Here is a 25,408-nt window from a genome sequence, read left to right as displayed (position 1 = left end):
GATGAAGACAAGATCTAGAGTGTCATCGTTATTTCTCCCAACCACCCCCGCCCTGTAAGCTAGAATTGTTTGCATTTAAAAGTTGTTGCTATGGAGTTGAGAGGATAGGTTTGCTGCGAGCTTATGGTATATGATCCATAAAAGGCGGTCATGGTAGGTGTCTCACTCAGAAAATGTCAAACTTGGTGTGGGAGGATCTATTTGGCTCTTATATTGAGCCATAAGCAGTGTCTTTTGTCCAACCCTACTTGAATATCAAGCCTATTTCTGTACTGGGGCCAGCCCCTCCCCAGCCCCCTTCAGCATGAGGGCCTCCGGCTCACTGTGTGCCCAGACCTCCCTGCAGGCCTCTGACTAAGGGCTCAGCCTTGCTTTTGTTACTTAGGCCTTTTATTTCTTTCAGGAGAATCAGTGGAATGAGCTTCTTGAAACTCTGCACAAACTTCCCATTCCTGACCCAGGAGTGTCTGTTCATCTCAGCGTGGTAAGTGGGGGCAGAAAATTAGCGATCACCGAGAAACCATTTCATTATTAACAGTGAGGCGGAGTTAGCCGAACAAGATCGTCTTTTGTCATCTGCACCTTCCCCAGCACTACCTCCGAATACTCTGAAACCTCTGGACTCAAGACAGGCCAGGGAGTTCAATTTCTTCCTTTCTCTGGGATTCCAATAAGGAATGGGTCCCAAATGTCCCCAGGCTCCTCTCTTCCTGGTTGTCATCCCATCACTAGCATCTCCTAGATGGCAGGTGCTGGGCTTGGAATGGCCCCTACCTGCCTCCTCAGCCCCATCCTGGGGCTCCCTGCCTCATGCTTTGCCCCCCAGCACTGTTGTGCATGCCTCTTTGCCCATCCTGTCGCCCCTGAACCTTCAACACTGCCTCTCTCCTCTTTACCAAGCTGGCTTACATTCATCCTTCAGAACACACCTTGGATTTTATTTCCAGAGAAATCCTCCCCTGTACCCCCTTCCCCAAGACTTAGTCAAGGTTTTCTTCTTTGCCCCAAGCATCTTGCACATGTCGCAGTGCTTAGTCATACCACATCTGCTTTCCTATCTTGGCCACTGGGCTGTAAATCCCTCAAGGACAGGGATGGAGAGAGCCTAGCCTAGTTCCTAACCTACAGTAATAATTGTTTCTTTAAACTCTTTTAAATACCTGCTACGTGATATATAGTGTGCTGGGTGGAAAACCCTCTGAACTGGGAAGTTTCAGTCCTAGCTGTAGTTTCGCCAGTGACCTGAGTGATCTTAATTAAAACCTTTGACCTTGTGGGCCTTGAGTTCCTCATTGATCGGATAACGCATCAAAAGAGGCGTAGGTGATCTTTTTCATATTTCAGTTACTGGAATTCTCTAATTCTCTAGGTCAAGCCCTTGTCACCACCTTCATCAGAATTCTCAGATGGACACCCTTAGGCCAGCTCTTGACTATGCAGGGGCTGTTTTCCCTATGTTGTGAGAGCTGAATGTTTAAAAAGTTGTTGTTGTTGTTGTTTTTAAGATTTAATTTCTTTTGAGAGAGAGAGAGAGTGCATGAGCACAGGGTGTGGGGGAGGGGCAGAGGGAGAGAGAGAGAGAATCTCAAGCAGACTCCATACTGAGCATGGAGCCTAGTGCAGGGCTTGATCTCAAGACCCTGAGATCAAGAGTCAGACGCTTAACTGACTGAGCCACCCAGGCTCCCCTGAATGTTTAAAAAGTTTTATTGGATGTGAGGGTGATCTGGCTGTGACATCTGTCACCCCATTGATCTGGCTGATCTGGCTGCCTAGACAGGTGTCCCCTTCCTCCCTCACCATCCATGTGCATCCCTCCTGAAGCTGTGTGCTCAAAGAGGACAACCTTCTCTGATAGAGGAGGACCGTTCTTCAGTCAAGGGTATATAAGTAGCTGTACTCCCCTGTTAGAACCTCCAAACAAGCTCTCAGGGTCTAGTTGTAGGAGAATGTAGGGTAGTCAGGCTTCCAAGACTCTAGACACATGCAAATGAGGTGTTGTATGTGGCAGTCTGCCTTTTGATAGATAGATGGATAGTTAGATAGATGGATAGATAGATAAATAGATAGATAGATTTTTAAAATAATGGAAAGTTTTATCTTTCATCTTCTCCAGAAGTAGGTACAGTGTTGATATTTAGTGGTTAGTATCTTAGTATTTGCCCTCATAAAGAAAATGAACATATCTTACGGGTTTTTTTTTTTTATGATGAGCAAATTGAAAGCAGTATTACTACCAGTAACTAATAATAGATCTTCTATTCATTAAGTTCTTAATTTGTGCCAAGTGTGCATCCCTCGTGCTCAAAACAACTCTGCAAAACAGATAGTAGTGTTGTCATCCTATAGATGAGGCTTAGAGAGGAAAAAAGGTACTTGCTCACCCAAGGCTATGTGGTTAATAAGTGAGAAGTTCGGGTTTTTCAAACCCAGGGCTAACTTCCAAGCCTGTGTTCTTTCTGCTAGGCCATGGGTGTTGAAAAAAAGGGAGCAAAGAAGGAACTTCTAGAGGTTTTTGCTCATTTTAATAGAGCACAGGAAGGAAAAGAATCTTAGAGAAATTCTCGTAGGGAAGACTGCCTGGAAAATATGAAGAAACGAGCTTTAAACCTGCCCAGGTCATTGTCAGATAGCTAAACAACCTTGCCTTTGTCTCTGTCCCTTTTCCTAAATCAGCTTGATCTCTCTGCTTCAGTCTGTAATGACATCCGACAGGTAAGCTGTGGAGTAGCCTGGCTGGGTCACCAGCTGCTGGGGAGGCAGGGCCACTCCTTCCCCTGAGTGGCTGCCAGGCCTCAAGGACAAGCCATCCCAGGGGCAGGAGGAGAAACTGTTGGGGGGAGGAGGTGCAGCTGTTTCGTGCCAGTGGTTCCTAGGAATGTTTCTGACCTCCTCTGGTCCCAGCATTTCATGGGTGATGGAGCAAGACGGAATCTCAAAGGACAGCCTGGGGATGACTTGGTTTTGGAATTGTGATGCCTCACTATTTACAACCCACTGCATCTGTAAAGGCAGATATATGTTTCTTTCCTGTTCATGAGGGATTCTCTCCATGTTGCATTTCTGATTTTGAAGGGTGAATCTCATCTAGTTTATAAAGCCTGAAATGTGGAAAAATGACAGTCCTTGACTTTGTGTTTTCAGAACAGAATACTTCTGTGTGTCTGATACAGGTGATTGAGAAAAATAGAAATGTAAACTAGCAGTCGAGCAATAATAATAATTTTCTATTAAAATATTGTTCGTGGAATGCTAGGCACTTCACATCTGTAACATTTATTCTTCCTAACAGTTTTGAAGTAGATATTTACAATTCCCATATACAGGTTCACAACTGAGGTTCTGAGCTGTTAAGTGAGGTTGCCTGAGATCACATAGCTAGGAAGTGGTGACTCTGTGGCCCTTGAATTTTCTTCCTCACTGTGCAGGCCATTACGTTGTCACTCCATCACCCATGGATGTCCATTACCAAACATTTCTTGGGACCCCCTTCTATAGCCATTTCATATAGAAGTTGGTATCTCGTGGCATCACATTTAACCTTGTATTTTACTTTTGCTATTTTAATCATTGTTAAGTTGAATCAATTGTTAACTAGTTTTCATGCTACAGAATCTCTACTGTTAATACTTCATGGGTAATATTTTGGCACAGACACACGGTTTTTGGAATGATGCTTTGTGGAGGGTTTTGTTTTGTTTTTTAAGTGGTCTTTTCATAATGTTTTTTGTTTTTACTTTTTAGTTTATTTCAGTTCAAGTGGCTTTAGCTATAATTTGTTCATAAGAAGTGTAGGTATCGCAAGCTGTTTTAGTGGGAAGAGCATAGGATTCTTGCAGACCTGGTTTCAGTTCCTATCACCTGCTAGCTTTGTGACCTTAGAGCCCTAAGCCTCAGTTTACCCATTTGTAATATGGAGATAATATGTATCTTAAAATTAGGGAAATTAAAGATAATACTGATACAAATACCTGGCATCAAGCCTTCCATGTAGCAGGTCGATATCTGTTGAATAGTAGGCAAGTAGCTCATACTATTACTGTTGTTATTGTCATTACTACAGTTGTCCCCCAGCTTTTCATTTCAAGAAGTCTGTACAACTCATTCTTCTTGAGACCTACTTATTTTGCAATTATCTAAGCATGGAGGGGAGGGACTTCCTGAAATGTCACTTGGGGGTCCAGGTTTGAACTTAGGCCATGGCTAAGCTGACCTTCTCTGCTGTGACCTTTCCTGCCCTTTGCACAATCCCATCTTTAATTGGCCAGCACGAGACTCTCCATTCCTGCTTGCCATTGTCCTCTGAGTCTTTAGTAGTTCAGAGGAGGTGTCATCAGTCCAGCCTGTTGTCATTTAACTCAGGGACATGTGCTCGTTACATACATCGGGATGCCTCCTTGAAAGTTCTTTGAACAGGTCAGGTTTTCAGCTCCATTGAGTCTCCCACTCCCTTCACTGGAGATTACACTAGAAGTCAGGAGGCTTCTTTGCAGAGCATGCTTAGGGGACAGAATTCTCACTCTTAGCCATCTGTAATGGTCTCAGTGCAGCATTCCTTCAGTTGGAGCTGTCCTTAACATCACTTGGGCCTTTGGGGCAGATTTTGCCCGCAGCTTGTATATGGATATAATCTCAGATGCTAAAATGAAATGGCAGGTTTGGTTGGTAAGGCTATTGCCGAGTGAACTTAGTGATACTTGGTCCCTCAAGTCCACTTGCCTCATTGAACAATAAATTATGAAGCCTGCAGCTTTCATGTGTTCAGAAATGTGCAAACATTGTAGGGAAATTTAGCCTTTAACCTCTTTGAGCTGTTCATTTAATATCTCCGAAAGAAGCTCATCTCTCATAGAAAAGAATTCCGTCTACCAGACTGGTGACTTAATGTGTCTGGCTGTAATCCAGCATTATCCAAAGAAAATACTCTATAGTCATTTCCTGTGAGTGAACCTCTGTTTCCTCATCTGAGTGAGGAACTACCTTCAGATCATTTACCTGATTTCTGAATAATGTGCTTGTTGCATATTTTTGCAAAAGTAAATAGCTTTTGCTTTTCTTTTCCAGCATTCTTATTTTACTGTGCCTGATACTAGAGAACTTCCCAGCATACCCGAGAATGTGAGTACTTGTGTGTGTGGGGGGGAGATTAAATTTTTATTCTTCTTTATCTTTTATTTACATTTAAAAGAAATAAAAGGATATATTTTCCCATTATAAAAATAATGCATTACAAAAGCAAAAACAAATAGAATATTTGAAAAGCGGAAAAAGTATAAAGAGGGATCATTACTTATACTTCTCAAAGGTAATCACCTATTAACATGTTGATGTCTCATTTTAGTCTTTTTAGAATGTATTTTTTTTACATAGTTAAAATCACTGATCACATATGCATTTTTCCATCTCATTCATAGAATCCTATTTGTCAGCTGTGTAATATTCCATTTGCTTTGTAATTTACTTAGCTCTCCCTTCACTGTTGTGCATTTAGGTGGTTTTTAGTTTTTGCTGTTGTAAATAAAATGTTTCTATAGAAAGAACTTTTCTATAAAGATTTCTTTATTAGGATAGATTTACTTAAGTAGAATTATACTACATTTCTATATCCACTTTTAAGAGTGTAAAAGAAAGTATTTGTGGGTATTAGTGTGAAGACCGCCCCCCCACACCTCTTAAAGATTTAAGGGTAGTGAACATGAGTCTGAGGGAGCAGAGGTTAATGTTTGCCCTCTGAACAAGCTGAATTGTGTATCTAGCCTTTAGACACATTTTCAAAATGTTTTACTCAGATTATAAGTAGTACTATGTAGAATTAAATATAGATTCACCACTGTGTAGGCACTTGATTACTTTTTTAAAATTGTGGCAAAATATATATATATAATATCGAATTTACCATTTTAACTATCTTTAAATGTACATTTCATTGGTGAACTATATTCACATTGTTGTGCAGTCATCATCAGCAGGACTTTTTCATCTTTCCCAACTGAAACTCTGTACCCATTAAAAAACAACTCCCCATTTACGCCCTCCTCCCATCCCTTGGCAACCACTATTCTTTCAGAGTCTCTCTTTAGGAATTTGATTAGTTACCTAATATAAGTAGAACCATACAATATTTGTCTTTTTGTGTCTTGGTTATTTAATTTAGCATCATGCCTTTGTGGTTTATCCATGTTATAACATGTCTCAGCATTTCCTTCCTTTTTAAGACGGAATAATATTCCATTGTATGTATATACATACTCCATTTTGCTCCTCCACTGATGGACATATGAGTTTTCTACATTTTGGCTATTGTGAATAATGCTGCTGTGCACATTGGTGTACAAACATCTGTTCAGGTCCCTGCTTTTAATTATTTTAGGTATATACCTGGTTATTTTTTTAAAGTACTGGAGTAAGTGGTGTATTTCTTTGTAATCATTACAGACTCACAGAAAGGAAATTCTTTTACATGTTGTCTATAGAGCTCACAAATTATAAATGTTGATCAAGTAATCATGTGTTCTTAATGAAGTTAGACTATAAGTTGTTAGATAACTATCTTAGTTGGGATTGTCAAATATATCCATAATGTTTATGATGAGGCTCTGGTGGAAAATACTGCTTCCTTTTTGTTTACATTAAGTAATAAAAACTTTGGAGCATAGACCCCATTTCAGCAACAATAGCTAATGTTACTGTGTACTGCTGCTTGTCAGATGATGGATTCAGTAGGTACCTGCATTTTCTCATTGACCTCTTTTGACAAACTTAGGTGCAACTATTGTAATTACTATTTTATATCTAGAAACAGGCCCTGAGAATTTAAGTAACATATTCAAGGTCCTGCAGCAAAGAAGTGGTAGGATTAGAATTCAGACATTGGTCTTTCTGGTTTTAGAGACTGAGCTCTCACGTACTATGCTATACTTTGAGCCCATTATTTTGCCCTTCATCTCCAAAAAAATTCCATGGAAATGACAAAAGAACAATAAAATTAAGGAGAAGAATGTTCTTATAATTCCAGAAGCAGCTGCCATGAGCCAGAAAATATGAGGAATTTCTACAACATAAAGGAGATGATTACCGATACTTAGCAGTCAATAAGGAGTAGATAATGGAGGAACCCAGATCCAGTGGGAGAGCAGAAGTAGGGGCATACCATGGACAAATAGCAAAAGGCGTTTTGTTGAAGGATTATTTGCAAATGCCATGGAACAATTATAAAAATTGGCTATGTACCAGATCACTGAAAATTCTAAAATAGAAAAAAAGTCTTACAGGCCAATCTTTTCATGGCAATGAAATAAGACTAGAAATTAATGATAAAGGTTTTAAAAATATTTGTCTACTTGAAATAGTGGTTGGTGTCAAAGGGGATAAAACATTGAAATTGTGTATTGTTTAGACATTAATGACAACGAGAACACTAAACAACAAAAACCTAAGGGATTCAGCCGAAACTACACTCAGGGGGAAACTGATAGCTTCTAATGCTTTTATTATAAATAAGAAACTGAGAAAATAATGAACTTGACTTTCAGTTCAAGAAGCTGGAAAATGAGGGGTGCCTGGGTGGCTCATTCGGTTAAGCATCTGACTCTTGATTTCAGCTCAGGTCGTGATCTCAGGGTCATGGGATTGAGCCCCGTGTCAGGCTTCAAGCTCAGTGCGGAGTCTGCTTGGAATCCTCCCTCTCCCTCTCCTTCTGCCCCTTCCCCCACTTGTATGTGCTCTGTCTCTAAATAAATAAATAAAATCTTTTAAAAAAAAAAATGGAAAATTAGGGGCACCTGAGTGGCTCAGTCATTAAGCGTCTGCCTTCGGCTCAGGTCATGATTCCAGGGTCCTGGGATCGAGCCCCACATCAGGCTCCCTGCTTGGTGGGAAGCCTGCTTCTCCCTCTCCCACTCCCCCTGCTTGTGTTCCCTCTCTTGCTGTGTCTCTCTCTGTCAAATAAATAAATAAAATCTTTAAAAAAAAAAAAATTAATGGCAATCAAAAAGCCAAAACTAGAAGCATTTAATTACAGTTTTAATTAGAAAATATTGTTAAAGTAGAATTGAAAAATAAGACCTTTTTAAAACTGAATTTTTGAAAAGAGTAATAATCGTAAAATTATGCAATAAATTTGATAGAGATAAGATAAAATTTTCCAGAAAAATATAAATGATTGAAGCCAACCTAAGAAATAGGAAATATAAATATAGAACCATAACTTGAAAAGATTAATTAAAGCTTTTTTGGCCATCTCTTTACCTTGCTGCTACAAGTATGTGAGGTTTTAGATGGTTATATAGGCATGTTAAGGAATGGATTATTATGTAAACTGTTCCAAATTATAGGAAAGGTATGTATGTATATGTATTAAACAAAAGAAAAAGAAAAATTGCTTGTAATCCCGTATCTCAGAGAAAGTCACATTCCAAGTTTTTCTTTCCCCTTTATGATAGTAGCAGTTTCTACACTATGCTGCCTGGAGCCCCGAGGTTGCTTTAGGACCCCTGGACAGCCTGGGGGAGATGGATGACTGGCTGACCAGAGCACAAGGTCCCTGCTCCTGCTTTATATTCATTGCAGGTTCATTCCTGTCTGCTTAAATTGGGAATTAGGTAATATTTTGTTTGAGATAAAGGAGTCCTTTTGATAAAAAAAAAAAAATTTTAGAAGCTACATTTTAAAAAACACAATGGAGATGATACCAAATACATACCTTTCTATCAGCGCTTTTTTTATGACAATGTATTATGAATGTTTCAAATATCTTTGTTGTACAAAACATTAAATAAAAAGTACATATAGAAAAAAGTGAATTACCGTCGTCCCTCCCCCACCCCAGTCCCATTCTCCCTCCAGTTTGCGTGTCCTTCCAGACCTTTCAGACCTTTCTCTGTGTATTTACTGTATCATATGTGTGAGTACCTGTGTATGTTGTAGACATTTCTTTAGACATAAATATGATACTATCATATTGTTTTGCAACTCACTTTTTAAAATGTATTCTCAAACCTGTTCATATTGATTTACTTCATCCTTTTTTAATGATTTTTTAATTTAATGGTATTACTATTCTTATGAAAGTAATACATATTAATGGCTTAAAAAATCATATAGTACCACATAATTGTTGATGGAAATTTCAGATTCTCCTTACTTTCCACTTCCCAGAGGCAGCTACTTTCAAGATTTTAGCAGTTGCAGTATTTCTCTCTCTGTTTTAAACTAATATGCACATATCGCTATATCTTAATTTTTCTTTTCAGATATCACCTATTGATTTTCCTGTGGAAGTTGAGAGTTTAGATCTTTTACCACCTCTGAGCCTCTCTCCCCCGTAGAAGATAACTTCTTCTCACTCACATGTTTTCCCTCCCCCATTTTTCTTCTATCTTCAGAAAATTTTTAACATTTTTAAATTGTTTACAATTCAGTGAGCATGTGGGATGAGATGATCAATTATGATTGCATTTTCTTTCTTGTATAACTTTTTGTCAAATAGGAGTTCCTGGATTTCACATCTTCTTGTTTATTCCCTTATTCTGGTGAAACATTCTCCAGTAGTTTCCTAAGAAAGTATTGTGTTGCAGGGCTCCTGGGGGCTCAGTCGTTAAGAGTCTGCCTTCGGCTCAGGTCATGATCCCAGGGTCCTGGGATCGAGCCCCACATTGGGCTCCCTGCTCCGCGGGAAGCCTGTTTCTCCCTCTCCCACTCCCCCTGCTTGTGTTCCCTCTCTCGCGGTCTCTCTCTCTGTCAAATAAATAAATAAATAAATCTTTAAAAAAAAAGTTGTGTTGGAGGCAACATGGTCGGACCTTGCATCACTGAAAATGACTGTTCTACTCTGGGTAGGATTGGAAATTGCCTTCAGAATTTTGAAGACATAGCTCTGTTGACTTCTAGTTTTCCTGTTGAAACTTGGAAGTTGTAAGCCATTCTGATTCTTGATTTATTTTTTAGGATCCTTTATTTGTCTTTGGTATTCTGAAATTGTCCTTTTCATCTGCTGTGCTGGCCACTTGGTGCTCGTTCAGTCTAGAAACTCATGTCCTTTATAGCCAGGAAATGGTGTCACATTATTTCTTTGAAAAGATGCTTCCCTATTTTTCTCCTTTCTCTGGGGCCTCAGTGGTAGGATCCTGTGTTGATCCAGTAATTTCCTTTTCTATTTTCCATCTCTCTCTTTCAGTCTTCTTTCTACTTTCTTTAACAAATCATTTCACCCTTTTGAATTTCTTCTGCTATCATTGTTTATGTATCTAAGAGCTTTTTGGTGTTGTTCAATAAATTATTCATTGTTTAATGGCATCTTGTTTCATGAGTGCAGCATGTTTTCTCATCCCTTTGAGACTCGTTCATAGGTCTAAAAATTTGTTCTTTCTGCATGTTTTCTTCCTCCATGTTTTCTCTCTCCTGTTTGTTTCACTCTGTATCTTTGACGGTAGAGGATTTCCTCAAGTGCCTGTCCAGCCCTATTTAAGACGGAGGCACTAAAAAGCTAAGTGGAAGCTCTGTGTTCATGAATGGGGCTTGTTACCTGGTGGCCTTTACTGGAGATGATGGATCAGAAAGGCCTGGTTACTTAGGGGCTGTATGTGGGGAGCTTTCGAATGTTAGTATCAGAATCTTGTCTTTGGAACTAGTGAGGTTTTTTTTTTGTCTTGTTTTTGCCAGTGAGCATAAGCTTCATTTATTATCATTCTGGAAGCTGAATGAGGGTGGTGAGTTATGGGATATCAACATTTAGCATGTATTCTTTAAGCCCCCCTCCCATTTTTTACTTAATGCTTTATCCCCTGTCCTTAGCTATACCTGGTGTCCCCATGCCTTCTGGTTCAGTTCCTCTAGAAAGTAAACACTTCTTTTGCTGGAGGAGTTTCAGAAGGCTGGTTGACTAGCAGAGTGAGCTGGGAGAGAAGAATCTTATTTTTATTGGCACCTTTCCTCCAGCCTTCAAAGCTTCTGGGTGTCTCCATTTCCTGAACCTTTTTGGAGTTCTGTGGTATGAGTTGGGCTCAAGCGTGTGTCCTATCCCTCTGTCCCAGCTTTCGTGTTCTGACCTTTGTGGGCTGCCAAGTCATCCTCCTTTAGTTTTTCAACCTCAGTTGGCACTGTTGACATGTTGGGCCAGATCATTCTTTGTCATGTGGGACTGTCTTGTACACTGTGGGATGTTAGCAACATTCCTGGGATCTACTCACTATATGATGGTAGCACACCCCCTTCCAGCTATGACAACCCAGAATGTCTCCAGACATTGCCACATTGTCCCCTGAGGGTGCATGACCCAGGTTGAGAACCATTTCTTTAGTAACTTCTGCTTTCTGGCTTCTAAAAATTTGACATCTCTCTTCCAGTAATGTCTTTTCTCCTGTTCTTTGGGGTTTATGTCTTTTAAAAGTCTTTCACTGTGACTTTCCCTGGGGGGTTGTTGGGGAGGGATGGTATCAGAGAGAAAAGACAAAATATTTGTGTTTAATCTACCATATTTTACTAGAAATCGCTACAGTGTTTTAACTATGCCACTCCTACTAATAGACATTTAGATTGCTTCTAATGTTTTGCTATTATAAATAATGTTACAACAATTATTGCCTAGGTTAGGTTCATCATTTTAATTTTTTTTTAACTTGAAGGACCGAGAGTTCCTTAAGAACTTAAAATGAGGTCCTGAAAGTTCTGATAATTTCTTAATTTTCAAAACTGCCATAACAGAGGTTAGAAATAGTTTGGCGGCAGGGGGGGTGGGGGAGAACTGTCTTCTTCATAGCCCCAGCTCCAATTCCTGTCTGCACTGCCCCCACCATTTAAAAAAAAATTTGCATTCCCTCTGCTGGTTTTGCCACTAATGAACCAATTCCCTGTGTATGACCCATTGTCCCCTAAATCCTCCTTTGCAAATCAGTAAAAGGCTGGCCTTGTTTGTTTCTAAGCGGGAATAATAAAAACAATCTGCCAGACTCCTAACATACATGGTTCCATTTAAATCCTTACAGCTCCTCTGTGAGAGATAGACGTGAGCCCCATTTTATATATAGGGACCCAGGGCTCACAGACCTGAGGTTACCAGCCCAAGGTCTGCACCTAAGTGGGGTGTAGTGACTCAGGTTGGTAAGGAACCAAAGCATTTTGTTTTCATTATACCCGCCTGCCTCCCTGCAGTTGACTTTTGATATTCATGAGGAAAGAGGAAAAAATTATTTTTCACATCTCAAATATGAAGTGAAGAAGGAAAGCTTTTCCTCCAAGGAGAATCTGAACTTTTGTAGGACCAATTTGTGTGATTTTTGACATAGAATCAGGATTGAGCTCTAGCCATGTTGAAATTTGCATTTTAATCTCTTGGTGATTTTCAAGGATTAATTTAAAATGACTAAATTACTGCATTGCAAATTGAAACAAGCAATAACCATGGGGTTGTTAATATGATAGAGTCTGCTGTAGTGGAAAGAACATGAGTTTTGGAGACAGCCAGACACCGGGCTCTACCACTCGGGGACCTTGGACTACTTACTTATATTCTCTGAGCCTCAGTGTCCTTATGTAATAAAGAAAACTGGGAGGAACAAATGAAGAATTAAATGCAAAGTTCCAATAAATAAATAAATAAATAAATAAATAAATGCAAAGTTCCAAGGTCAGTGCTTGGTGCAAGAAAGATGCTGCTTTTGATGGTCCTTTTCTTTCCCTTCTTCTCTTGGCTTTCCTACAATTCTAGTCTTAACCTCTTTTGAGGTCTGAGTTGTGGCTCAGGGCTAGGGCACATTACTTTTTGGAGCTTATCTTTTCTGGGGTTTTGCTAACATTCTAGGTTGTGAAGATCAGTATTTGTCCTTTCATGGAGTGTATATTTGACCACACAAGTCTCTTAGCAGGAGCCACTGACACCAGAAATTCTGAAGCTTAGAAATGGTAGAGGGAATGGAGTCCAGGACTCCGGTACCTGTCATATGGGAGGTTCTGTAAACATTTATTGATTATCTCCTCTAAGAGACATGTTAAACTTAAAAGAATAAGCAAAGAGAAGGGTAAAAGGACTTTGGCACATGGAACTTCATTCTGTCACCAGAGGATCAGGTTGTTCTGGACAGCTTCGGAGAATGGTTAATGTAAGAAAGAGAGAAAGGAGCTAGTGTAGATTCAACACCTGCCATGGATCAGATCAGGCACTATTTATCATGGAATCTTCACAGCAGGCTTACGAAGTGGTTGTTATCCCTGCTCTGAAGAGGAAATGAAGCCCAGAGACCTGAAGTAACTTGCCCCTAGTCATGTAGCCAGTAAATGCGAAAACCGGAAGTCACACTCAGGTCAGTCTGATCCCAGCACTGAGATGCTGCTGGGTCCTGGGCCTCAGGCTCTATGGCTCCCCCACACCCTTCTAAAAATTGCTCATCGTCAGTTTAAGTTCTGTAATTAATTTTGTGAACTTGTTTAATGTCATTTCTCCTTCCATAATGAGAGGGATTAGTATTTTTTCATCACTGCATCTCTATAATTAGCACTCTGTAAATACCCAGAACATAGTAGATTGTCAATATATATTTATGGAATGACTGAATGATTGGCTGAATGAATGAATGAATGAGCAATGCAGCCACCCCCAAGAAAAGGGAAAATAACAATTCTTTTCAGTTGGCTTTTAAGCCAGTATGTCTGCAAGACGTTAATAAAAAGCAAATGTAGAAAATTCTTTCCACTTTCAGATGGCTGTTGAAGTTAATTCTCATTATTTTTACAATTTTTGTGTAGAAATATTTTCTTCCTTTTCACTGAAAAACTGTCACTATGTAATTGTTCATCAGAGTTATCTCAAGATAATATATATAGGAGTGAATTTTATACAGGCAATAGTTAAATGAGCATAAATCTTTATAAATTTTAAACAGTTGACCTGCATTAAAAAGAAGTCACAGATCAGGAACAGATATGTAGTAATAATTACATTGTAAACTGGTTGTAGAAGGGATTCTTTTATTAGCAGCTAGGTTTTGAAGTTTACTTTTGATTAATGGATAATCATATAGACCTTCATTTGGAATATTAAACAAACCTGTCTTAATTATCTGGTCGGTGTCATACCAAGTGGTTAATGATGCGCGGAAAGCATTTAGAATGGACAGTTACATATAACATTGCCCAGACTTCCACTTTGTCAAAAGATGTACCATGATATAGAAAAGATTTATGAACTCATCGTGACTTTCAAAAATAAACAAAGTTGAGGTGGTAGTAGAAGACCTATTATCAAGTACTGAGATTGTAGAGAATTCCATTGTTGCTCTTAAGAGTTGTCAGGTAATTGTTTATTATAATGGTTTTTCCATTCACACGGAGGGATAAAATTTGACCTCCGGGTAAACCCTGCCTTCTTTCCTATAATATACTTCTCTGATGTGATAGCTTAAGTGAGTTTGTGGAATTCTTTCTCAGACAGATTATTTTAGAATGCAAATTTATAATTCCCTTTTAAGAATCCCACACAACTAAAGTAACCTAAATTCTTAAAAAAAAAAAAAAATCAATTGAGGATTTTAAAGGTTTACATTATGGTAAAATAATCTAAGCAGGAGTTATTTCAGGAAATAAGACCCATTGGCAAAACCAAGCCTCTTGCCTAGAAGCCTCCTCCAGACACAGTACAGTAAGTCTTTATCATCTGTACTGTGTATGAAGCTGAAAGTCACAAAGACTAATAAAATGACAGACCGTGGGGCGGACTAGCATCTGTTTCGAAGGCTCCAAGGAGTACCCAGCTTAGAGTCGGTTCTTTGGTTTGGGGATTATCTCATTTCCCTAAGGTACTGAACCTAAGACGCTTTTTCTCTAAGCCCCACTATGTCCCCTCCCATCCTTGGCCCATCCCCCCCACCCCCCACCTGCTTCCTCACCCCGGGCATGGATCACAGTGAGCCCGAAGTCCCCAGCCACCTGGATTGGCACGGGAGCCAGCAGGGACAGCTAGAAGCGAGCAGCCATTATGGGGCTTCTCCTGGGGGAAATGAGGCTTGCCAGGTGCCTTCCCTTCCTCTTTGTCTGGATTTAGAGCCATAGAGGGTTAGAGCTGGACGGGACCTTCACCGTCATCTCTTTGCAGAGATGAGAAACGGGAGCCTGGAGAAGCTAAGGAGTTTGTGTAGCACACACCTCTTCCAAAACTCAATTTCCAGGCTATTCTGACCCAGTTAACTAGAGACCTTCCTTGGACCTGAGCCCTTTCCAGCCCTGAGTAGTGGTCAGCTTCATATTCCTGCTACCCAGCCCTACAGAGTGAGCCCGTAATGAATGCTAGGTGGATAGGAGAATGCTCATGGGCACATAATTGATATGTAACTGAAAGAATGCTTGAGTTCTATGAATAGAAACGGAATGTCCTTAAGCCTAAAAACGTCCTGGCACTGAGAAAACTGAACCCTTCTGAGCATGGACACTGGAAATAGTCCCTCGAAGCAAGATTTTCCTTCCCAGTAGGTGAGTCACACAGAGAGGTAATTGTCAGGGAATGAAGGGGGTGGTGATTTAGAATTAGCCGTGGTGGCATTATAGTCTAGGACACTGGGCCCAAGACTAGGTGAGCAGCAACACCATGCTTGATAGGATTGATGGTTCTTTAGAAGGAGGGCTGATTCCCTCATTAAATGAGTAGACTCCTTTTAAGAAAACTGGGCACGTGGACAAGTGTGGTGCTCAGTAACTTGGAAGCCTGGGTGTTGTCTGCAAATCTCTCCACCGGCACCCCCCTGCCCCCCCGCCTCTTCTCAGGTCTGATTCATTATCAGGTCCTGTGATTTCACTTTACAGAGATCTGTCACATCCATATTCAAAGCTTTCATCTCCGTAGTTTATTTGTTGTAATCATTCTTTCCCGGAATATGGCAGTAGCCTATTAATTGATTGTCCTGCCTTCCACTTGCCCTCTCCTGGACATCCTCCATAGGATCTCTAGGAAGATCCTTCTGAAACACATATGTAACTGTATCATGATCCTTCAGCAGCTCCCTCTTACCCGTGGGGAAAGTCTAAGCTCCCACAGAATCTGAACCCAGCTCCCCTGCCCCAGCATGTCCCCTGCCGTGTGTCCTCCTCTTCACTCTACTGACCTGCTGGAGCTCCTCTCTCCTCCCTGCTTCTGTCTCTGCATGGAATACGCTTCTCCCCCTGTCCATTGAGTGAAGCCCTCTTGGGAGACCCAGACCAGCTGTCTTCTCCTCTGTCAAGCCTTCCCCAGCCTTGCCCCCGTGTATCCATCCAGCAAAGTTAAATCTGCCCTTCTCAGGCAGCCCTGGAGTGTGTGTAGCCTGGACCATGGTACTTTGCACACCATACTGATGCCATTCCCATTCCCAGGCTATACTCCTGGAAAATGGGGATCATCTTTACTTAATCTCTGCAGGTCCAGCTCCCAGGATGGTACTAAACACATAGTAGGAGTTAAATAAGTGTTTGTTGATTGGCTGATTACAGGAGACAGAAATGGGAGGTTGAAGACTTGGTCCCACTGAAGCAAAGTACTAGGAGAGTAGTATACCTTGTGTCCCTTAGAAATATAAGTTCATAGTATGTTCTGGCTGCAATCTTGACCTAGGACAGTGTGCCATGGAGCTCCCTCTGCTCCTTATTCCCTATTCCCTATACTCTTGTCTTACCCATAAGACCTATGACTGACGTGGCTGTGAAATGAATACCTGCTTCTGTATGCAGCCCCCTCCCCATTACCTGATGAACAAACCACCTATTTCTTTACACATTTATTTTTTTAGAGAGAGGGTGTGCATGGGGTGGGGAGGGGAGGAGCAGAGGCAGAGGGAGAGGCGGGGAGGGGGAGGGAAAATACCAAGCAGGCTGTGTGCCCAGCACGGAGCCAGACACGGGGCTTGATCCCACGCTCCTGAGATCATGACCTGATCCGGAATCAAGAGTTGGATGCCCAACCGACTGAGTCACCCAGGTGCCCCTTCTTTACGTTTAATAAATGTAGCCACAAATACCTTTAACAGCCTCCCCCAACCCCCAGCTATTTTACATGAGTTTTTGAGTTGCCAGGGTCCATTCTTTTTCCGTGAACCCTTCACCATTACTAAGTATTTGATCACTTACCAACCTAGACCCAAGTTTTCTGATATCAAATGCTGTGTTCTTCCTAATATACCACGGTGTCTTTCAGGCTGGTGTATTTCTCTTAGGCTACACTGCTCGAACTCCAGCTAAGGAGCTGAGGTCTTCAGTCATTGCTTTCTTTACTTACTGATTCATTCTTTTATCAAACTGCTAGATGTTGGGATATGTCATTGCCCAGAGGGACCTCACTCTAGGAACAAAAACATACTTATAACCAAGTGGTTATAAGATAGAGACAAATAACCATGCCAGCACAAAGTGTAGGAGCTTGACAAATGTGGAATCGAGGAAGCCTTTTAGGAGGAGGTAACATTTCACCTGGGTCTTGAAAAGTGAGTGAGTGTCCTCAAGGAAGAGAAGAGCATTCTAGGAGGAGGAAACAACAGAAGTAAAGGCCTGAGGGTATGAAAAGGTATGACAGGTTTGAGAAATTGAGGGTTGGTGTAGCTTAAGCCACTGGATGCTTTAAGGCACAGGGAGGAGACCCTTCTTGCCAAGGGGTTTTCTTCAGAGATGAAGTTTGGTGGAAACTGTAAATGCTCCCTACAGCTGCTCCCAAGGCCTGCTCTGCCCCGCAGGTGCTCCCACGGCTGAACGAAGTTCCCAGGGCTGTCGCCACTCCCACCCACTCCCACCCGCCTAGGCGGGTGGCATCCCAGAAGGAAAGAGGCAGGGGAGGAAGCAGATAAGAAAGACAGCTTCTGTTTAGACACAAATATCTTGGTAATCAGCACAGATGGGATGAGAAATACCAAAAAAAGTACATGACAGTTTAGAGAGAATTTGGCTAAATGTTACATATTTTTAACATACCTGTATAGAGTTTTTGGAACAAGCACCTGAATCTCTCAGAAACTGATTGGGCTTGGGGGTTATGCCTCAACCAAGTGGTGTTTTGATTTCAGAAATGTTTCCTTCCCCATCCACAAAAGTATCCTTATGATTTTTTTTTTCTCCCACCAAAATAAGGTGCAGGATTTGTCTCTGACGCCGTGTCTCCTTATTTGGATGGCAAGCTGTGTAACATATTTCTACCCAGCGTGAAGCTTCTTGGCAGACTCTTGAGGCCACGTTTTGGTGGCTTCAGAGTTATCTTTGGATCTGTCAAAAGTGCTAATGGGCTTTCTGGCCTTCTTTAAGCTCCTCATTTCTATTTTCTTTTTACTTGCATCCTCTCCTAAAAGAAAAATTGATGTAATTCATCAGCAGTTAAGCATTTTACTGAAATGCTCAGCTGAGGGCCTTGTATTTTTGTTTGCGAGAATAGTTCTGCCATGTCACGGTCTTCAGAGCGAACCCCACCCTGACATCATTAGCTCAGCACTCCTCAGTCCACTGGGCAAGAGACCCACTTGTTGACTAATTGAGACTGCCTTGCTTGTTTGTTTTTTGTTTTTCAAGTTTGTTAGGAGGCAAGTTGTTTGGTGGTTAGAGCAAGGGCTTCAGATTCAGGAGACTTGGTTTTGAAACTGGGCTCTGCCCTTTCTAGCTGGGTGACCTTTGGAGCCTACTTACCCTTCCTGGGCCTCAGTTTCTTCATCTATAAAATGGAGATGATGATGCCTTTTTCAGGGTTGTTGAGAAGATTGGAGAGAACACAGGTAGAGTACCTATTGTCTAACACAGAAGGATCACTCAATAAATGGGATAACAGTTCTTAACAGCAACACTTTTTCTCTTTCAGTAGGTGTACTTCGATCCTGCTTTGTTCCAATGCTATGCTTCCTTTCCTGAATACAAGTTTTACCTACTATTTGTACCGATATTAACAAAGAGCACAGGTTTAGAGACAAATTCACCCGAGACTGATGATCCACATAGTGTATAACCTTGGTCCTATTACTTCATTTTCTCTGTTGTCTGTTTTCCTATCTGTAGAGATGATATTGCCTGTTCAAGGAGTGGTTTCAAGATTAAGTGAAATAATGTATGTAAAGCTTTGTATATTATAGATGTTTAAAAATACTTAAGTGGGACAATGTAAGGGAAAGTGTATGGGCTCTGGAGTTGGATCTGAGTCCAAATTCTGACTCTACCAGTTACTGAATCTCTCCCAGACTTACTTTATCTGGATACTGGGGGGAAAATGCCTCCTTGGAGTTTTGTGAGAACTGCGTAAGATTACACATACGAAGTACCTGATATGGTACCTGGTACTTGGTAGGTAGTCAGTATATGGGGCTATTAATTCACTCACTATTTATAAAGGTCGATGGTTAACCTGGTATTCCAATCAAAGAACAATAAATCATAAGATAAGTGCCCATTCTTATTCCCAACCCATTACATTGTTGAAAAGCACTTTATGCTATTTTGCATGTAAAAATCCACCTGGTCTACTTGAATTTATGGGTTTATAGCTCTTTCATCATTATAAACGGCAAACCCCTGGCAAGTAGTATTCCTTCCCTCCCTGACCCCCTTCATTTTCAGAGGATTATATTGTGTGGCATTGAAAACCTGTAACATTGAAGAAATTAACATATTCATGTGTATTATTAAAGTCAGGTGGGTATAGAAAGGGTTGCAGAAATGAAACACATTATATTTTTTCTGAAATCTGAAGAGTACCAATCTATAGTACTAATTAAAAGAAGCCCCGGGTACAGACAAAAGCTAGTTAAAACACTGCTTTGTCACCACTTCCTGCTGCTTGTCTGCAGTTTCCCCCCCCCCTTTGAGTGAAAAACCTGGAAATTGTAAATCTTCAAAATTGCTCTAATTCCAGCCGAGCCCTTTTAGACAATGTCAACGATGGAGGAGGGGGACGCCGGCAGTGATGACAAGAGAGGAGCATGCCTAGCCTTTGCGGGTGGGATCTGTCGAACAGAAACGGGCTCTGTGCCAAAAAGCATTTTGGTCCCCGGGTCCTTTCTCTTGCCTAGACGTATGGTACGACACATTGGGAAAGTTCTAGGATCTGGGGTCAGAAGATCTGAGCTGCAGTCCGGTCTTTATCGCTTATGAGACTTTTTGGTCTTGGCATCCCTCTCTGAGGCTTGCTTTCCTCATTTGTAAGATTGCAGGCTTCCTGTCCTGCTCACCTTTCAGAACTGATAGGCACAGCCATGTGGTGCTGCCCGTGACCTCACGTAAACTGTAATCAGCACACAGAAGTGCTTCATCTCTGAGGTCTCTTCCAACTTTGCATTTCATGATTTTACACAAGCACGGGATTCGGTCTCCCAGGTGGAAAGAATAGGACAGGGGCAGAGGAGAGTATGCTTTCTGATGATCTTCTGTTTCTCATACTTTTTTTAAGATTCCGCTTGTAATAAGAACAAACGAAATAAGCCACAAATCTCCCCTTCTTGTTTCTCCTAGAGAAATCTGACAGAATATTTTGTGGCCGTGGATGTAAACAACATGTTACATCTGTATGCCAGTATGCTGTATGAGCGCCGGATTCTCATCGTCTGCAGCAAGCTCAGCACTGTGAGTAGACAGTCTTGAGATGGGCTTTTTAATTATTTTATTTCAATGGAAAGATGTATCGGGAAGATGAAAGAATTTTAGGAAAAGAAATCAGCCACGATCCCCTCAACATGTCATTTTCATTAATTATTCATGTTTCTTTACAGTGCCAGTGCATGTTTTCATTGACTCTTATAGCTTCACAATCAATTATAGTTTTCCATTTGGTCTGAGTATGAACACTTTGCATATTTTCACATACGCTTCCATCATTGTCATTTTTTTACATGTCTGTATCATATTCCATTGTACTGATATGTCATCATTTACTAAACCTTTCTTCTCTTGATGGCCATTTAGCTTGTTCATAGTTTCATCCTTTAGTAGATAATACTGCAGTGAACAATTTTTGCCTGCTTTTGATGGATGCAGTTCATAGTCTAATGAGTAGGACCATCAGGTCAAAGGACTTGCTGAGCACTGTGACTTAGGGACTGCCAGACTGCTTCCCAAACACACTGTGCTTGTTTATGGTGAATGCTGCCAGCCATATATGAGTTCCCATTTTTACTGCAGCCTTGCCAGAATTGTGTGTGTATTCATGCATATTTGTTTAAATTTTGCTAATAAAATAGGCATAAAGTGGTATGGCAGGTTTGCTTTATTTTTCTTTGGTTAGAGGTTACTGAATATTTTCCATGGGTTTATTTCCCATTTATATTTTGTTAATGTCTTTTCCCATTTATCTTATAGGACTCTTGTTTTTTGTTTGTTTTTTAATAAATTGGAATGAAGTCTTTTATATTGTAATAACTTGCTATATGGATAATATAAATATTTTTCATATTCTATTTATTTTAGTTTTTTTTTTAACTTGACAGGTATAGAGTTTATATCTTTCCCTATATTCTATTTTGAAAATTCTCAAACATAGAAAGTTGAAATCATTTTACGGTAAACACCCATATAACCCGATCTAGATTCTGCCATGAACATTTGACTACTCTTTCTTTGGCACATATTTATTCATCCGCCCATGCCATGTGCTATCCATCAATCCATCATATTTTTTGATGCATTTTTAAGTAAATCAGTATATATCCCCCTAAATAATTGTGATGTATATATTAACTAAAGTTCAGTATCTGTTTATAGTATTATTTTTCTTTTGAGGTTAAGCTTGCATACAGGAATTAACTGGGAGTGGAATGCCTAACAGGTACTTCTCTGTTAGAGAGGGTAGAAGGACCTTCTGATAGTGAGAATTTCCCTAATGAAGGGTCTATGGATAAAACCAGTTGTGTATTTACCCACGAATACAAGGTGCCTAATAATGAAAACTTTGTGAGGCTGTTAGTTTTCTTTATGGTATTTAGTATAACTTCATTATTTTGTTATTTCTTTGGTATTGTTTGCTTGTCAGGAACTCACAATTTTTTGATTGTGCCAGGATCAGAGCACATAGTAGGTGATAAAAGCATGGCCTTTGCCCTTGAGGGAAAAATATCCCAAGTAGCTTTTTTTTTTTTGGCATTTTATTTTAAACTAGAAGTGCAGTTCATAATCTCAGGGCTTGAATACCCAGACAGTTTGGGAATAAGAAGATTGCCATCCAGATTTATTGCTACATCTTTATGAAGCCAGTTAGAATAAAAGTATAGTTGAGGAGCCTGACTGGCTCAGTCGGAGGAGCCTGTGACTCTTATTCTCGGGATTGTGAGTTCGAGCCCCACATTCGGTGTAGAGATTACTTAAATAAAACTTAAAAAAAGAATAAAAGTACAGTTGAAAGAGTCTAGTCTGCAACCTGTTACTATTGCATTGGAGTATTAAACTTTAGTAGAACAAAAAAAAAGACATCATATTAGTGTAATTTAAATTCCCTATAATATGATCGTGACTTTTTTTTTTTTAAAGATTTTATTTATTTATTTGACAGAGAGAGACACAGTGAGAGAGGGAACACAAGCAGGGGGAGTGGGAGAGGGAGAAGCAGGCTTCCTGCTGAGCAGGGAGTCCGATGCGGGGCTCGATCCCAGGATCGTGGGATCATGACCTGAGCCGAAGGCAGCCGCTTAACGACTGAGCCACCCAGGCGCCCCGATCGTGACATTTTTGAGATCTTAATATGTGCCAGGCACTGTGCTAAGCACTTTGCATCTATTAACTCATTTAATCTTCACTGTATCAGTGTGTAGTAAGTTCTGTTATTACCGCCTCCTTATAGATAAGGAAGAATGTACCTTCTATGTAATTTTTTGTTTAGATATAGTGGATTAAACACACAAATTTATTTCTGCTCTTTTCCAAAACTAAAATGAACTAAAGAATAAATCAGCAAGCACAAAGAGCAGATGTAGCAGAGATTTTTTTTTTTTTGCAGCAGAGATTTTTAAAAATACAGAAAATACTATTACCAATGTTATGCCGGTATTTAAAAACTAAGATGAAATGGACAGTAGAATACAACTTACCAAAATTGAATCAAAAAGAGAAAAATTGAATAGGTTATTTAATTTATAGAAATTGAATCAATACATAATTTTTTTTTCCCCCAAAACACTCAGCTCAGATGGTTTTACAGGTATGTTTTATCAAACATCTCAAGGAACAGGTCATTTCAATCTTAGGCTTCTTCTTGAGAGTCTAGAAAGAAAAGGGAATATACTCCTACTTTTCTTGTATAATGTTTCTTGTTTTATTTATTTATTTTTTTAAAGATTTTATTTATTTATTTGACAGAAAGACAGTGAGAGAGGGAACACAAGCAGGGGGAGTGGGAGAGGGAGAAGCAGGCTCCCCGCGGAGCAGGGGGCCTGATGCGGGGCTCGATCCCAGGACCCTGGGACCAGGACCCGAGCCGAAGGCAGATGCTTAACGACTGAGCCACCCAGGCGCCCCATGTTTCTTGTTTTAATGTTTAATTGTATAACCTTGACATTCAGCCACACAAGGAAGAGACATTACAAGAAAGTTTATCAGCCAATCTCGCTCATAAACATAGCTGTAAAAGTTTTAAACAAAATAGTAGCAAATGTATTTAAAAATATGATCATAATAACTAAGTTGGATTTATTCCAGAAATGTAAGGTTGATAATACTAGAAAAATCTATTAATATAACTTACCACATTAATATATTAAAAGGGAAAATTCATGAGGCACCTGGATGACTTGGTCACTTGAGTGTCCGACTCTTAGTTTCAGCTCAGGTCGTGATCTCAGGGTCGTTAGATTGAGCCCCGCTTTGGGTTCCGTGGGGAGTCTGCTTGAGATTCTGTCTCTCCCTCTGCCCCTCCCCCTGCTCGCTCTTATACACGCGCTTTCTCTCTTCCTCTAAAATAAATAAATCTTTAAAAATAAATGGAATATTCATATGGTCACCAGTAGACGGAGAAAAAGCCTGACTGTGTTCATGAACAGGAAGACTTGATGTATTGAAGATGTCCTTTCACTCTAAAACGATCTATAGATTGCATGCAGTTCCATTCAAAATCCCATTAGGATTTTATACAGTACTTGGCAAACTGATTCTAAAATTAATGCAGAAAAGTCCAAGGGAAGAGCCAAGACATACCTGAAGAAAAAGAATGGGTTGTGGAAGCTTGCTTGACCAGAATCAAAACTTTTTATAGAGCTGTAGTAATTAGGATGTTAGTAATGGCACAGGAATATACAAATAGTCTTGATGGAACAGGATAGACATTGCAGAAACAGGCCATGTTGGGGGAGGGGGGGCTCTTTATATACGACAGAGGTGGCATTGTAAAATCTGGGGGAATGGATGGATTTTTCAATAATTGATTATCTACATGGGGAAGAAAAGGGAGACAATTTCTTTCTTAACACCATGTGAAAACTGAATTCCAGATGGATCAAGGACTTAAAGGCAAAATTTTAAAACTTTGGGAAGACAAAATGAATAATCTCTGTGATCTCAGAGTAGGGAAGGATTTAATCAAATAATCCGAAACATACATAGAAAAAGATTAAAATTGCAAATATTTGTTCATTAAAAAATACCATTCGGAGAATGAAAAGACACATCACAAGCGGGAGTTGAGATATTTGCCATATATAAAACCGACAGAGGATTAATATCTGAAATATATAAAGAATTACTGCAGTTAAAAAGCAGAAGACAGGGCGCCTGGGTGGCTCAGTTGTTAAGCGTCTGCCTTCAGCTCGGGTCATGATCCCAGGGTCCTGGGATCAAGTCCCACATCGGGCTCCCTGCTCGGTGAGAAGCCTGCTTCTCCCTCTCCCACTCCCCCTGCTTGTGTTCCTGTTCTCGCTGTGTCTCTCTCTGTCAAATAAATAAATAAAATCTTAAAAAAAAAAAAAAAAAAGAAGACAAATCTATCAATAGAAACATTGGCCAAAAGCACAAATAGGCATTTGACAGAAGAAACACAAATGGCTAATAATAATGTGGAAAGATGCTCAACTACATTAGTAATCCTAGACAAGCAAATTAAAACTACAATGATTAAAACACTAGGTTTGTAAAAATTTGATATCTGATAAAGTCAAGTGTTATATTGAAATTGTACTGGAGAATTCATGTACTAGGCTGAAAAGTGTTTGGCACAAAACTATTTGCATACACTCAAAACTCAGCAATCCCATCCCTAGGTAGAACTGTGTGTGCGTGCCTGCTTGTGTGTGCACATACACGTACCTACACACACTCATTGGTCATTTGTAGAGGGATATATGTACAAGCATGTTCATAGCAGCATTGGTTTTTTTGCTTTTGTCTTTTAAACCTGGACAGAGCCTGCATGACTACCAACAGAGAACCCCTAAATTATGGTATAGTCATCCAATGGAGTACTATATCAGGGAAAAAGAACTAAGCCACCAACATGATTAGGTTTCTTTTTTTTTTT

At 40.2% G+C, this 25,408-nt stretch overlaps 1 protein-coding gene across 12 annotated transcripts in view; it reads left to right on the top strand.

Moving 5' to 3' along the window:
* DENND1A (DENN domain containing 1A) overlaps positions 1–25,408 on the top strand; it is a 489,873-nt gene that overhangs the window by 233,509 nt on the left and 230,956 nt on the right. For all 12 annotated transcript variants that reach the window (XM_081803556.1, XM_081803552.1, XM_081803550.1 and 9 more), the window contains 3 exons: positions 404–484; positions 5,065–5,118; positions 20,428–20,538. In XM_081803556.1, coding sequence (XP_081659682.1) covers positions 404–484; positions 5,065–5,118; positions 20,428–20,538 — 246 coding nt within the window. The remainder of the gene's footprint in view (positions 1–403; positions 485–5,064; positions 5,119–20,427; positions 20,539–25,408) is intronic.

Source organism: Leptonychotes weddellii, chromosome 14 (genome assembly GCF_054177405.1).
Source record: "Leptonychotes weddellii isolate Sample4059 chromosome 14, ASM5417740v2, whole genome shotgun sequence".
Classification (NCBI taxonomy): domain Eukaryota; kingdom Metazoa; phylum Chordata; class Mammalia; order Carnivora; family Phocidae; genus Leptonychotes; species Leptonychotes weddellii.
Note: the sequence above shows the minus strand (reverse complement) of the source record. Positions and strands in the feature narration are given on the sequence as shown.